General features: G+C 45.8%; 1 protein-coding gene across 4 annotated transcripts in view; it reads right to left on the reverse strand.

Annotated features, from left to right (window-relative positions):
- GULP1 (GULP PTB domain containing engulfment adaptor 1) overlaps positions 1-15,446 on the reverse strand; it is a 1,281,953-nt gene that overhangs the window by 211,818 nt on the left and 1,054,689 nt on the right. For all 4 annotated transcript variants that reach the window (XM_073633218.1, XM_073633220.1, XM_073633217.1 and 1 more), the window contains one exon: positions 540-632. In XM_073633218.1, coding sequence (XP_073489319.1) covers positions 540-632 — 93 coding nt within the window. The remainder of the gene's footprint in view (positions 1-539; positions 633-15,446) is intronic.

The following is a 15,446-nucleotide window of genomic DNA, read 5'->3' on the forward strand; positions in this document are numbered from 1 at the left end:
AAGCTCTGTGACATCCAGCAATAATCAACTTACAGTACTGCCATAATATGGGTAACATTGGAATTTCATTCCTCTGAGCTCCACCATGTAACAACAGTTAACGCTTGCCTGTATAATAACAATTTACACCTTGTGTTATGTACACTACTTTAAACCTGCTTCATATGCACAATACAGTAACTGTTTTATGCAACTGGACTACCCAGAATTATTTAAATGCTAGTGCATTCCCCATGATCAGGCCTACTTGGATAAGCAAGTAAATATTTTCTACAACGTTTTACAATATTCAGGAAATCCAGTTGTTTTTTTTATTTAATGTCAGAAGATTTTCCATAACATACACAAATGAAAACTATTACTGATTTACTGTATGGTTTTAAACCTATAAGCATTTAGAGAAAACAATAATAAAATGTGTTCTACTCTCTATATATTTCACTTTGACCTGCAACAAGTAAGTGCATTATAGTATCATTATTGAGCATAACAAACTATTATCTGAGTTTCTCATATAAACTTTTTTTTGCGTTACTTACAGGTGAGGAAGTTAGATCACGTATTCTTAAATGATTTTCCAAATCTTGTACTTTGTATTTCAGTTCAGTATTTTCTGTTTCTAATTCCTGAATCTGTACAACAAACACAAAACACAACAATAGTGAAAGAAACCATACCAACAAATAATACATCAAAGCAGTGGTTCTCAGTTCCAACCATATATAACCTGCTGGTCATTCATGAAAGTACTGCAACTGTTCTTTGTTCAACAGGAGATTGCTAAACAACAGCAATACTATACAAGCATGGTTCTATTTCAAGAAATGTAGTTATTCTCAGAATGAGCTGTATGACAACTTTCTTTTGTTCCTTGCCAATAACACTGGTCTCACAGTCAGGCTCCGATTTGCCCTCCAAAATCGATCAGAAAATGTGTTCACACTGGAGTCTGTATTTGACCAGCAAATGCTTTATCATTTAAAATCCAAAAAAGTACAGGCAATGCAGAAAAGCAAACCGCTATTGCAATTTGGCTAAAAAAGCCTTAATCATAGCTGGTTTTCCAAACTCAGTTGTTTTCCTTAAATACTATCCTGTTGTATAGGATATTAAAAAAAAAGTTAAACATCAGCTGTGGTTAATATATTTAGTTAGCCCTCCCCTGAAATTCAGGCAGGACAAGGAAACCAAATCACAATTCATTGGTTCAAACTACAGTAGATACAAAATATTACATTTATATTACATTTATATCCTAATTATAAAGGGAAATGAAGCATAACTTCAGGGCAAAACCTTTACACAGTAGCATCCTTCCTTTCCTGATGATGGTATTTAATGGCAGATGCCAATAAAGGAATTTCTTCCATTGCAATACAGCATATAAATACTACACAAGATACAAAACATTGTTATCCCATGCGGAAAAAGCCCTATAGGCATACCCTCTAATAAACATATAACATGCCAGATATATAGTGCTAATGTGCTACCCAAATCAAGTGCTGATAGTGCTGCACGTGTGAACAATCAGTTTATAAATTCATGTTTCATATGTGCCACATAAGATCACTTCAATCTTCCTCCTGTGATATACACTTCACCGCGTGGTTATGAACACAGTGCACACTCACCAGAAACCCAGTGACTTGTTATGTTTTTAAAAGGTCAATGAGCACTTGATGTCATAAAACTCCTCATGCCACACTGTCAGGACATATAGAGAGGCACATCCTTTCCTCCACATAAACTGGATACAATTAATTGGGGATTTATTAACCGATTCCCGACCGTCCCCCGCAGTTATACTGCGGCAGGTTGGCTCCCCTGTGCAAGCCGCCGCAACTGTACGTCGGCCCTTTAAGACGCTGTAGTAGCGTCCGCAGCGGGTGCCCGGAGTTGATGGGCGTGCCCGGCACCCGCGATCACTCGTGACAGGGCGAGAACCAGATCTGTGTGTGTAAACGCACAAATCCCGGTTCTCTCAGGGGTGAGGAGACAGATTGTTCATACTAAGTATGAACACCGATCTCTCTCCTCCACTAGTCAGTCCCATCCCCTCTACAGTTAGAACACACCTAGGGAACAAAGTTAACCCCTTGATTGCCCCTAGTGTTAAACCCTTCCCTGCCAGTGACATTTATACTTTAATCAGTGCATTTTTATAGCACTGATCGCTGTATAATTGTCAATGGTCTCTAAAATGTGTCAAAAGTGTCCAATTTGTCTTCCGCAATATCGCAGTCCTGATAAAAATCACAGATCACCACCATTACTAGTAAAAAAAATAAATACTAATAATAAAAATGCCATAAATATATCCCCTATTTTGTAGACGCTATAACTTTTGTGCAAACCAATCAATATACGCTTATTGCGATTTTTTTACCAAAAATATGTAGAAGAATACATATCGGCCTAAACTGAGGGAAAAAAAATATTTTTTTTTAAATTTGGGGATATTTATTATAGGAAAAAGTAAAAGATATTGTGTTTTTTTTTTTTTCAAAATTGTTGCTCTTCTTTTGTTTATAGCGCAAAAAATAAAAACCGCAGAGGTGAACAAATACCACCAAAAGAAAGCTCCATTTGTGGGAAAAAAAGGACATAAATTTCGTTTGGGTATAGCTTCGCACGACCGCACAATTGTCAGTTAAAACGATGCAGTGCCGTATCGCAAAAAAAATGGCCTGGTCATTAAGAATCTTCGGGGCTTTAGTGGTTAAAGGGGTTGTAAATCCTCGTTTTTTTTTTTTAAATAACAAACATGTCATACTTACCTCCACTGTACAGTTTGTTTTGCACAGAGTGGCCCTGAATCCTCGACTTCTGAGGTCCCCCGGCAGTGCTGGTAGCTTCTCCCCGCATCGAGTGCCCACGTTGGGAAAGGCTCTCCTAAGGTGGACAACCATGCATGCGTGCTCCCGAGTCCTGCATCCGTGTACATTCACACAGAATGCAGGACCCGGCCCCGCCTCCCGGCACCCACATCATTAGATTTGACTGACAGCTGCGGGAGCCAATGTCTGCACTGCTATCAATCTATCCAATCAAGAGCCGAGATATTTGGTGGAGTTGCTTACTGGTTCGATCATTCTGTGCCAAACTTTTTTCACATCCTCTCTACCTTGTTTAGTTGTCCTTTGGACATAGACCCAGCCATGGCTCTGCTTAATAAAACCTTTAGACTTCTCCAGGTTACTACCGCAGGGAAGCAAACCATTGCAAAGACATGGAAAATTCCTCACCACAGAAAATAGATAATAGTGTGGCCTCTATGGTAAAATAATGAGGTAAGCAAAATTACATGTACCGTCATCCAGGAATGAATAAATAAGCAAAATTGGGAGCCTGATCCCCAGTCAGGCGACCAAGAAGATGGGGGCGTATTGGACTATTGTGGTACAGGACACAAAACAATATAGAGAATATACCAATAATATAAGAAGTGTAGTCGATTTTATTGATGCAAAGGACAAATCATAGGTAATACATTACAGCGAAATAAAAAATGAATAAAATTTACAAAACAATGGGGTCATGAGTTTGCAGTGGGACAATTGATCTCAGAAATATTCCTCGACTAGTTTCGCGGACATAACCGCTTCGTCAGGAGGTAATCTGAAGATGGCAAATTCTGACTAAACAGTCTAAACCTAACAATTCAGAAAAGGTACAATGAGATTTCACAAAAAAAGTATAGAATTGATAATGAGATTATTACAGCATCAAAATTAAACAATGTAATTGAAATTGGGGGGGGGGGGGAGGGACAAATCTGCTTACCCATGTCCCAACAGACCCCGAGCGCAGGGCACCTCCACCCAAGGTAATCTCCCACGGCGACCCGGGGGAGCTGCAAGGATGACGAGGATATTAAGGATAAAATTGATCAGGTAGTTGGATAAGTAAAATTGCCAAAGGGAGCCGGTGATAAAAGTGGTAAGGAGGATTGATACTTGAGTGAAAGTGTACAGAGTGATGGAGTGAATTACATAATGCACAAGTTAAGTGAAAATAGTGCATGGGAATGTGAGAAAATAACAAAAGAATCTGGTAAGCAGGTGGGATAGTGTTGGATTTGGTGAGGGAAGGTGAATGAAAGCATAGGAGGGATAAATTAAAACGGGAGTGGGAGTGAGAAGGAATAGGAACCTAGGGAAAGGGTAGAAAGGGGAGAAGGGGAAAAAGGGGAAGGGGGGGGGAAGAGGGGGGAAAGGGGAAAGGGGGGAAGGGGAGAAGGGAAGGAAGGGAAGAAGGGAAAACCAAGGGGGGTAACGGTGAGTGGGAAGGGAGGCAAATGTGGGGTTTAAAATAATAAGGGCAATAACACCTGGTGCTGGTGTAAACATATGGAGGTGCCAGACAAGGCACTCTGAACGGAGCCGGTATCGTGCCAGGCCAAAAGAGAGGTAGTATACAAAACGGGTAACAGGCGGAGGCATATTACAGCGTATTCGCCCGTGCCTGGAGTATCTGGAGGGGAAGGCAAGGTTAGGATATAACCACTGCTGATGCCCAGGGGTACAGGACTAGAGTAGAAATTAGGATAAAAAATCCCCTCTGACTTACAAAATTGTGGCCAAGATGCACGATCCCCGGGACCAAGAGCCGACCGTCAACAAACAGGCAAAGCCTGCTATATGTAGCTCCCAACCAAGTGACGCTAGCCACACACCGGACGGCGCCGGCGCCACAGAAACCAATAAATAGAATTACCAGGGTCCCCTTGATTACTCTTAGCTGAGGAGCTCCACTGTTTGGCTTCCTTGATTACCCCTTCCCCCAGGGTTCATTCTCGTTCTCTCTCTCCTCCCTACTACTACCTTCTTTTCTCCTGTTCTTTGTGGCATCCCCTTCTCTCCCTCCCTTGGCTCCCCCCATCTACTGCTCCCCTCGTGGACCCTACTAGGATGCTACTCAGAGTAACGCCAGCCACATCTGTTATCCTGCGATTTCAGGACCCAAAATATAGACTGGAGTTCATCTCCTCTCTCTCTTCTGTATTATCCAACCTGTTCAATGTCCCTTTTCTAAGATAATGTATACACCTCATAACCTAGATTATGTGATACTAATAATAGAGTCGGCTGCTGTGAGGGTTTGCAATTGTACAATCCTGATCGGCACTAATGACAGCTCTTATTATTTTATGACAGGCCGTAGTTAAGTTGTCAGATGTTTAACTCTACTGTTACTTATCTGCAGTTTTGGGGCTATGTACCTGTTTTGATTCGTTATTGCCCTCCTTTCCCTCCCCCCCCTTTTCTTGGGATAATCATCCTGTGATCTTATTTTTTGTATGTTCTTTTTTTTAATAAAATATTTGAACAAGGAAATTATTTGCCACATACTCTATGTGATTTATTAATGCACATTTCTTCTAAGCAATTTAATTATGTGTTAAAGTGAACCTGAATTTTACTTGAATTTAAAACTTTACATTGACTAGACGAAGTAACAAGACCACTTGAGCATGCATCTAAAGGCGTGTCCAAAACCTTTTAGTTTCTGGTATAGGGGGCACAACATTTCACTCTCTATGCATCCCACAGTGTAGTAATTGGTGCCGGAATGGTCAATCATAAGATCTTGGGACAGGGAATAGCTCTAAGTAAGTTTTAAGGCACAACTCACACAGATATTTTTGGGGCAGTTTGAGGTAAGGGGGAGCATAGAAAAGGTAAGTACTGTATATACTCGAGTATAAGCTGAGTTTTTCAGCACATTTTTTTGTGCTGAAAATGCCCCCCTTAGCTTATACTCGAGTCAAGCACTTTTCTGCAGCAGAGAATGAACCGAATTTGGGGCCCCGTATCTTGGGGCCACTGGGTGCTAGGAACCCCAAATTTGCACACGCAGCAGAGGGCCATCAATGAGTACCTATAGTTGTCAAATGTTTAACTCTACTGTAACTTATCTGCAGTTTTGGGGCTATGTACCTGTTTTGATTCGTTATTGCCCTCCTTTCCCTCCTGTAAGTGGAAAAGAGGGTCGACAATGCCCATTTGCAGCCTCACTGTGCCCATTTGCATGCCTCACTGTGCCCATTTGCAGCCATAGGTCCTCAGAACTTCAAACTCGGTAGTTAAGGGTTCCTAGATGCCCCCTAGCTGCAGCCAAAATTTGGGGTCTCTGGACCCAAAGGGTCCCGAAATGACATTGCTGAGGATGAAAACAGTTGACCGAATTTGGGGCCCCGTATCCAAAGCTGGGGTTCCTAGCACCAATTGGCCCTGAAATACGGGGCCCCAAAGTCGGTTTGGAAAATGTCATTCTCTGCTGCAGAAAAGTGCTTGACATGTTCCGAACTGACTTTGTGGCCCCGTATCTCAGGGCCACTTGGTGCTAGGAACCCCAGCTTTGGATACAAGGGCCCCAAATTCGGTCAACTGTGTCCATCTGCAGCAATGTCATTTCGGGACCCTTTGGGTCCAGAGACACCAAATTTTGGCTGCAGCTAGGGAGCATCTAGTTTGAAGTTCTGAGGACCTATGGCTGCAAAATGGGCAGTGAGGCATGCAAATGGGCACAGTGAGGCTGCAAATGGGCATTGTTGACCCTCTTTTCCACTTACAGTAGCTGTGCATTTCTCACCCTAGGCTTATACTTGAGTCAATAAGTTTTCCCAGTTTTTTGTGGTAAAATTATGTGCCTCGGCTTATATTCTTGTATATTGTAATAGGCCCTGACCAGGTCTTTTGGGCTGGGGCACCCCTCCCCCTCCTCATTACCTCTTATTTAGTGGCCACCAGTGTATAGGATGTATCCCCTTAAGTTCTCCCACATAGAGGAGTTTAGCTCTCATAGTTGAGGCAAAGGATCTTCCATTCTATTACTAGAGTAGGACCCACTAATTCGGGGTACTTTGTCGCAGTAAGTGGGCTTAGCACTATATGACCATATAGTGTGACCAAACCCCCGTATTTTTTTAATATGTTTAGGTGTTTTTAACTAGCCCTGCAGGAAATGTCATTCTTGTATGTGTGCGCTGTAAAATATTTTTTACTGTCGGCTTATATTCGAGTCGGCTTATACTCGAGTATATACGGTATTTAGTTTTTCTGATGCATGCTATTAAGCAAACTTTTTATTTTGCCAAGTCCAGGAAAAGTACAGGATTGCTTTAGACAATGTATCAATTTAGGCAATTACTTTCCAGCTAATCTGGGAATGTGTTACTAAGCAGTAAAAGCAACAATATTGTGCTTGGTGACCTTATTCACTCAGAATAGGCTGCAGAATTGAGTAATGCCAGACAGTCAGTTTTCTGGGCTCTTCATCACGGTGACCAACAGAACAGTCAGTACTTAAGAATTAATTAAAAGCAGAATGCAAGACAAGCTTCTAAATAAACTTTTCAAATACATATTGTTTAAAATGAAAAGAATTGGTTATACTTATGTAGCGCACTACCCCCGAAGGAGCTGCAATTTGTGTATTCTATCCGTAAATCATATTTACCAGCTAGCCCATCTGAGCCCATAGAAATAGAAACAGTCCACATTGTAGTTTTCTCTCGCTTTTATTGGTGTAACATGAACTGGGATAGGAGAAAGGTTTTCTGAGATGCTCTTTTGCTGCTTTATAATCTTTCCTTTGCTTTCTCATGCAAAGACTTAGAACAATGCAGACTATGAAAAGTCACTCTGAATAACTTCTTCACCCATAGGCCTTTTTTTAGAACAACCTGTATCTCTATTTGTGCTCGAATCTCTACCTCTGCCTTTTGACCACTACTTCCTGTCTGTACAGTACTTTCAAGTTGAGCTAAGGAAGAGATTACTCTGAAAAATTCCTCCCGCCTGATTGATTGGAATCCCGGGGTATTGTTGAACCCTAAGTCACAGGCCATCACCACCTGTTTCACTGACTTGCGTACCAACATCCCTCAGCCTCTGGTAGTCCCCATTCCCTGGGCTTTCACTCACTTGATCAACAGTCCATGTGCCACTCACAAACGGTCGATCGCCCAGTTGTCTTCCACTTAGTTGCTACTTCTTCTGTAATGGTTTCTCCATCCCTTCTCTCCAGTCCGGCGCGCTCCCTTCCCCTCAGGGGCGTACAGTGACACCAGTGACTACATGCTGTGCAGTGTCACTAACTCCTCTCCTCCGTATGGCCTAGTCCCCCCCTCCTTCCCTATAAGGGGGGGGGGCTCTGCTTGGCTCCCTGCAGGGGGGCCTCTCTCTCCAGACTCTCCCTCTCCGGAACTCTTTCTCCAACTCGAACTCCTCAGCAGCATGTGACCCCAGCTTATATAGGAGTCCCGCCTCCTGCCAAACTAATGAATGATTGGCCAGAACTCACACACAAGCTGCCTGTCACTCAGATCCCAAGTCCAACCTCTCTTCCAGAACCATTTCCACTGAAAGCAAGAGGAGGCATCTCTGGGTCCAAGCACAGGTAGCCACACCCTGCACTACACTGACACTTCCAGTTCCCAAAATAAACAACCAGGCCTGGAATCAAAAATGCAAGCCTGCCTAAATTTACCTGAAACCATACTTTGTCATTTAAACACAAAAAGCTCACCTACATGAAAGTAGGTGACCGCTACATACACCCCCCAGTTAAATCACAACTGTCCCCAGTTGTGGGGTATAAATTTAGAGTACCTCCTTAAGTTTAAGGAGGAAAGAGCATCTCATTACATCAAATGGAATGGGGAAAAAGGAAATAAACTTGAAACAGGAATAACATCAATATTACTGTACACAATACCAACACAACATATTTTCTTATACAATTTACATGGCCTAACCGTAGGTCCCTATAGCTAACATTCCATACAAGCGGAACCAGAGCATTGCTCCCGAAGGAGGAATACTTTGCTTACCACAGGCCTTCATCTGTAAGAAAGACAGCCGTCACATCTTCAATTCACCTAAAAGAAGACACAAAAACATTTCTAACTACTACTACACATTACCAAACAGAGGGGGTTATCATCCTCTATTGGGTAATCAAACAAATATACAAATTTTTCCTTTTATGGCATGTATGTTTCTGTCAGGATCATCGCTCCCTCAAAAGGAGTTGAACAGAATATATCTGCCCGTTGGCAAATAAACTTTCTGTTTGGCTGCTAAACAGGAGTCCTTTTTAAAAGTACTTGTGCCAAAGGGATTTAGCAGAGACAGCACATTCTAGTGTCCATAACTTTGTCCTTGTTAGGCACCCTGAATGTGAGTCTCCTGCTGAACAGACAATTTTTGGGAAAACCCACCCTAACCCATCTGCCGTCCTGCAGTCAATATGGGTATTAAAGCACACTTGTGACTACCTCTCCAGCAGTCCTGCTTACAAGTAATACCTTGGGTCAGGTAACCTTTTGCGATTGTCCCCTTGTTCTCTCACTGAGATGGAGTAACTGCGGGTGTTTTGTCCTGTCTTTACCACCAACACTTTGTCTTTGTGAATTGCTCTCCCAAGTTTCCATTCACGATGAATGTCTTTGAATCGGACCCAGACTTCACTATCAGGTGTCCGCTTAGGTTTAGGAACATGAAGATAGTCCCAAACAAGGTCATCTTCCCACGTTTCCCTGGAATTTTCAACAATCTCCATGATCCACTCAGGAACATAAGGGTAATCCAGGCCCCACTCCTGAGCAACTTTCCTTTTGACTTCCCTCTGAAACCTCGAAAATCTAGGTAAATCTTTAGCCTTTCCTCGGCCAGGCAAAACGCATGAGTCAGAAGCTCTACTGACCCACTGTTGGTACGTGACTGCCCTGGTAGGAAGGACAGTAGCTGAGACATTGAAAGGGGGTACTGGGGTTTTAGATGTGCTGAGTGATTTCTCTGACACTCCCGCAGAAGCTTCCACTGAGGTAGAACTCTCCAAGAACCATTCTTCCTCATCACTAGATTCAGCCTCTTCAGGGGATGACCACTCAAATAAATTGTCCATAGATCCATATTTCTCCAGGACTTGCGGTGACCCCCAATCTACAGCCCGGCCTCTATTCACCCTGTCCGGCTCACCAGAGGGATCCCCCTCCTGTAAACTAGGCTCCTTCCAGACGGGTATAACAAAGGACTTATTGCTAGCCGGCTCCTCAGGGGTTTCCTCCAAAGACCATCCACTAACTCCGGCAGTCCCTGGGTCCCCTGCCAGGCTACAGGCTCCCCCATTAGATCCTACCTGATACTCCGGTGGCTCCAATTCAGCCTAATCAGATGGGAGCTCCTCCACTGTTGCAGCAGGGGTGTCATGGTTATTCAATAGAGTTTGTCGATCAGCATACCTGTCTCAATGTGTTCATCTCTAGAGACCAGCTGACCCTCACCTGACTGCTTTTGTAACCTCTCCTCTAAGCATGGCCCCACCCCAGGCCCTATCAGGGAACCCTATATTAACCTGTGCACTGCAAGCCAGCAGTGCTGATCAACCATTGAGTGTTAGCCTCTGTGTGTACTTGCTGTGTTTCCTACATCTGATTCCTGTTACCGACTTTGGCCTGTTCTTAACTATTCCTGTCTGCTCGTGACCCTGACCTTTGGCGTGTTCCCGACCATCCCTGTTTGCCTGTGACCCTGAACCTTGACGTGTACTCTGTTGTCCTTGTCTGCTTGTGGCCCCGACCTTGGCTTGTCCCTTACTGTCCTTGTTGTTCCAGCCTGCTGCCTCCTTCCTTTTCTCCTGTAGTTTACCGTGAGCGTGAGCTGTGAGACCCTGGGGGCCGCGACCTGGAGCCAGACTGCAGCGCAGTCCATCCTTACCATTAAAGGCTCTGGTGAACACCTGCTGGCTCTTAGACTCCACCCCCTGGGGAATCTATGCTCTAGCTCCCAGTGGGATCTGTGTCAGTGATCCAGTAGACCTGCTTCCTGAAACCTCCCAGGGTTTAATCCGCAGCAGTCAGCCGTAGGGTCCACTACCTTGCGGTGCACTCCTGATCCCAACGGTGTGCATCTGTCACCCAGCCTCTAGATGACCTGACAGTTTGAACAGCCATGGACCCGGCTGATGTGCCGCTACCCGCAGATGATCTGCTGCAGGGCTTAGTTCGCAGACTTGAGACCCAGGAATCGCATCAGACCCAAGTGATGCGATTCCTTCAGGATTTGGCATCCCGTTTTAAACAGGTTCAGGCCTCATTAGGACCCCCAGTTAAACAACCTCAACCGCTATCTGCTGCTGCACCTATCGCACCAGTCGCAGCCACACATTCATTACAACTGCCAGCTCCGGCCCGTTTCTCTGGGGACTCAAAGGCTTGCAGGGGGTTCCTTAGCCAGTGCACGATTCATTTTGAACTTCAGCCCCAAAACTTCCAGTCTGATCGGGCAAAAGTAGCCTATATTATATCCCTTCTGTCCGGCGAGGCGCTAGCTTGGGTTGCCCCTCTGTGGGAACTGAATGATCCAGTGGTTTCTAGCCTGTCTGATTTCTTGAAACTTTTTCGGAATATCTTCGAGGAACCGGGTCGTGTCTCCTCAGTGGCTAGCGCTCTTTTACGTCTCCGTCAAGAGTCCGCTTCTGTGGGACAGTATGCTCTTCAGTTCCGTATCCTCACAACTGAATTGAGCTGGAATAATGAGGCCCTAGTTGCAACCTTTTTACATGGCCTCTCTGATAGAGTGAAGGATGAATTAGCAGGAAGATCCCTTCCTGCTGATCTGGACGGTGTTATCACTTTGTGTAACCAGATCGATATTCGCTTTCAGGAGAGGGCCCTGGAAAAAAGACGCCAGCACTCCCCGTTCCTTAGGCAGCTTGAGCTCCCAGTCCCTTCTCTTCGATCCGAGGAGCACCCCCTGCCCGCTGAGGAACCTATGCAGCTGGGCTGGACCAAGTTGTCTCCTGAAGAATGCGCTAGGCGCAGAACTCTAGGCCTGTGCCTCTACTGTGGGGCCAAAGGTCATTTTCGTGACACTTGTTCTCTTTGTCCAGAAAAATGATCGGGGCTAATACATCTGGAAGGTGGAGTATTAGACCCTGAAGTATCACCTTCACCTTCTCGTCTTCTTCTTTCTGTGTTCCTTCATGTCTGCGCTTCCTCTCGTTTGGTCTCGGCACATCTGGATTCCGGAGCCGCTGGCAATTTCATGGACTGGGGAACTGCGTCTTCCATGAGACTTACCCTTTTGCCCCTTACTACGCCATTGGTGGTCTTGGCGATTGATGGCACTGTTCTCCCAGGGGGCCCTATCCGCTTCCAGACCCTCCCTGTTAAGATGTCGGTAGAGACACTCCACCAGGAGTGGATATCCTTCCTTGTCTTACCTAAGGCTTCGTCTTCTATCATATTAGGTCTTCCTTGGTTATGGCTCCATTCTCCACATGTTGACTGGACTGCTGGACAGATCTTGACTTGGGGTTCCTCCTGTTCTTCCTCCTGCCTACACAAGGTTACCCCAAAAGAGAATACTCCTGTTGCCACCACCCCAGGATCTTCTGCTCTTCCCGCTGCGTATAGCGATTTCTGGAATGTCTCCTGCAATAGTCGGGCTGAGGCACTCTCTGGGTCGTGTGGTACTCTGGATGAGAAGCCTACCTGTGAACCTGAGCCAATCAGTCACTCCAGTTTGCATGGCCATTTCTCTTTGCCTGTCCCTGGACCCCCTTGGACACACACCCAGGCTGACTCGTCCACCAGTTCCACAGTCGCTACGCCCTGCGATGCAATTCTGGTGGTCGCTGCACCTGGCAATGCTGTTCAGTCGGCCTCTGCACCAGTCCAGCCTATGCCCAGTGAGCTTCCTGCTTCTTGTTCAGGACCTTCTGTAACCTGGCCTCACCCTACTGCTTCTGTGTCCGTTCAAACCTGTTTAAGAGGCTCAATCCATCCTTTGGATAGACTGCCTCATTCGGCCAGGTGGGGTTTTCAATATTTTGTTCAGGGCTCTCTGCATTCTGTTTGTGTTTCAGCTATCCAGCTTAACTCTTGTGACACGTCACCTTTTAACCAACCTGACCTCAGGGATCCACTGACCTCTACCCAGTCTGATGGTCCTGTGTTGGATGTCCAGCACATCTTTAAGGGTCTGGGGGACCCTGCTCAGACTTCTGATAGTCTTCTCGTGCCCTTACCCATTTCTAAAAAGTCTTTAGTCCTCAATAAGTCCTTTCGTCCTCTCCTTACCTCGGTTCCGGCCTCTGAGGATAATCTAAAGTACGAGGTTAGTCAAGTTTTGGATTCCGTAAAGGCATTCTTCAGTACCTCGTACATTGGAAAGGGTTTGGTCCTGAGGAGAGGTCTTGGATCACTGCATCTGAGGTCTTTGCTCCTCGTCTATTGAGGAGGTTCCATCTGAAGTTTCCCTTTAAGCCTGGGCACAGGTGGGGGAGGGGGAGGTCTTAAGAGGGGGGGTACTGTCATGGTTATGCAATAGAGTTTGTCGATCAGCATACCTGTCTCCATGTGTTCATCTCTAGAGACCAGCTGACCCTCACCTGACTGCTTTTGTAACCTCTCCTCTAAGCATGGCCCCACCCCAGGCCCTATCAAGAAACCCTATATTAACCTGTGCTCTGCAAGCCAGCAGTGCTGATCAACTATTGTGTGTTAGCCTCTGTGTGTACTTGCTGTGTTTCCTACATCTGATTCCTGTTACCGACTTTGGCCTGTTCTTAACTATTCCTGTCTGCTCGTGACCCTGACCTTTGGCGTGTTCCTGACCATCCCTGTTTGCCTATGACCCTGAACCTTGGCGTGTACTCTGTTGTCCTTGTCTGCTTGTGGCCCCCACCTTGGCTTGTCCCTTACTTGCCTTGTTGTTCCAGCCTGCTGCCTCCTTCCTCTTCTCCTGTAGTCTACCGTGAGCGTGAGCTGTGAGACCCTGGGGGCCGCGACCTGGAGCCAGACTGCAGCACAGTCCATCCTTACCATTAAAGGCTCTGGTGAACACCTGCTGGCTCTTAGACTCCGCGCCCTGGGGAATCTATGCTCTAGCTCCCAGTGGGATCTGTGTCAGTGATCCAGTAGACCTGCTTCCTGAAACCTCCCAGGGTTTAATCCGCAGCAGTCAGCCGTAGGGTCCACTACCTTGCGGTGCACTCCTGATCCCAACGGTGTGCATCTGTCACCCAGCCTCTAGGTGACCTGACAAGGCAACATAAGACCTTCTCCGGCCTTCCGAGTCACTTGCATTTGCGGCAGACAAAGTCCGGTTGTAAGACTGGTGGAATAGTACCAGACTTCCTGTTGCACAGGTCTCAGTCGTGTTAGCTGAGCACTGCAATGCCCACACCGAGCCCAGACGGCGACTCCAACCATAGGCCTCCGACATCCGGGACACAACATGCAAAGTCTCTCTACTCCATCAATCACTCCCAGTGCCAGTCCTTCGGTGAGCTTCCAACACCTTCCGCCATCTTCCTCCGCCTTTTCGGTCTGGCGCGTGGCACACTGAACGCTGACAACTTTTTCCTCTGGGGCGTGGCTCCACCCCCCACTTGTTGGTTCAGCGCGGGAGGAACTGTAGCTGCACATTTTCAAAGTCCTCCCCAGTGACACCTAGTGGTAGGCACTATTATACTGCAGACTATCTTGGCAACAGTTACTGAAATGCAGACTCCGTTGCTATGGGAGATGGCTAGTGGTCAAATATGAAACAGATATCTCGGTGGGACCTCCATGTAGCGCACTACGCCCGAAGGAGCTGCAATTTGTGTATTCTATCCATAAATCATATTTACCAGCTAGCCCATAGAAATAGAAACAGTCCATATTGTAGTTTTCTCTTGTTTTTATTGGTGTAACATGAACTGGGATAGGAGAAAGGTTTTCTGAGATGCTCTTTTGCTGCTTTATAATCTTTCCTTTGCTTTCTCATGCAAAGACTTAGAACAATGCAGACTATGAAAAGTCACTCTGAATAACTTCTTCACCCATAGGCCTTTTTTTAGAACAACCTGTATCTCTATTTGTGCTTGAAGCTCTACCGCTGCCTTTTGACCACTACTTCCCGTCTGTACAGTACTTCCAAGTTGAGCTAAGGAAGAGATTACTCTGAATAATTCCTCCCGCCTGACTGATTGAAATCCCGGGGTATTGTTGAACCCTAAGTTACAGGCCATCACCACCTGTTTCACTGACTTGCGTACCAACATCCCTCAGCCTCTGGGAGTACCCTTCTCTTGGGCTTTCACTCACTTGATCAACAGTCCATGTGCCACTAACAAACGGTCAATCGCCCAGGCGTACAGTGACACCAGTGACTACATGCTGTGCAGTGTCACTAACTCCTCTCCTCCGTATGGCCTGGTCCCCCCCTCCTTCCCTGTAGGGGGGGCTCCGCTTGGCTCCCCGATCTGGAACTCTTTCTCCAACTCGAATTCCTCAGCAGCATGTGACCCCAGCTTATATAAAAGTCCCGCCTCCTGCCAAACAAATTAATGATTGGCCAGAACTCACACACAAGCTGCCTGTCACTCAGATCCCAAGTCCAACCTCTCTTCCAGAACCATTTCCACTGAAAGCAAGAGGAGGCATC

Source organism: Aquarana catesbeiana, linkage group LG06 (assembly GCF_042186555.1).
Source record: "Aquarana catesbeiana isolate 2022-GZ linkage group LG06, ASM4218655v1, whole genome shotgun sequence".
Classification (NCBI taxonomy): Eukaryota; Metazoa; Chordata; class Amphibia; order Anura; family Ranidae; genus Aquarana; species Aquarana catesbeiana.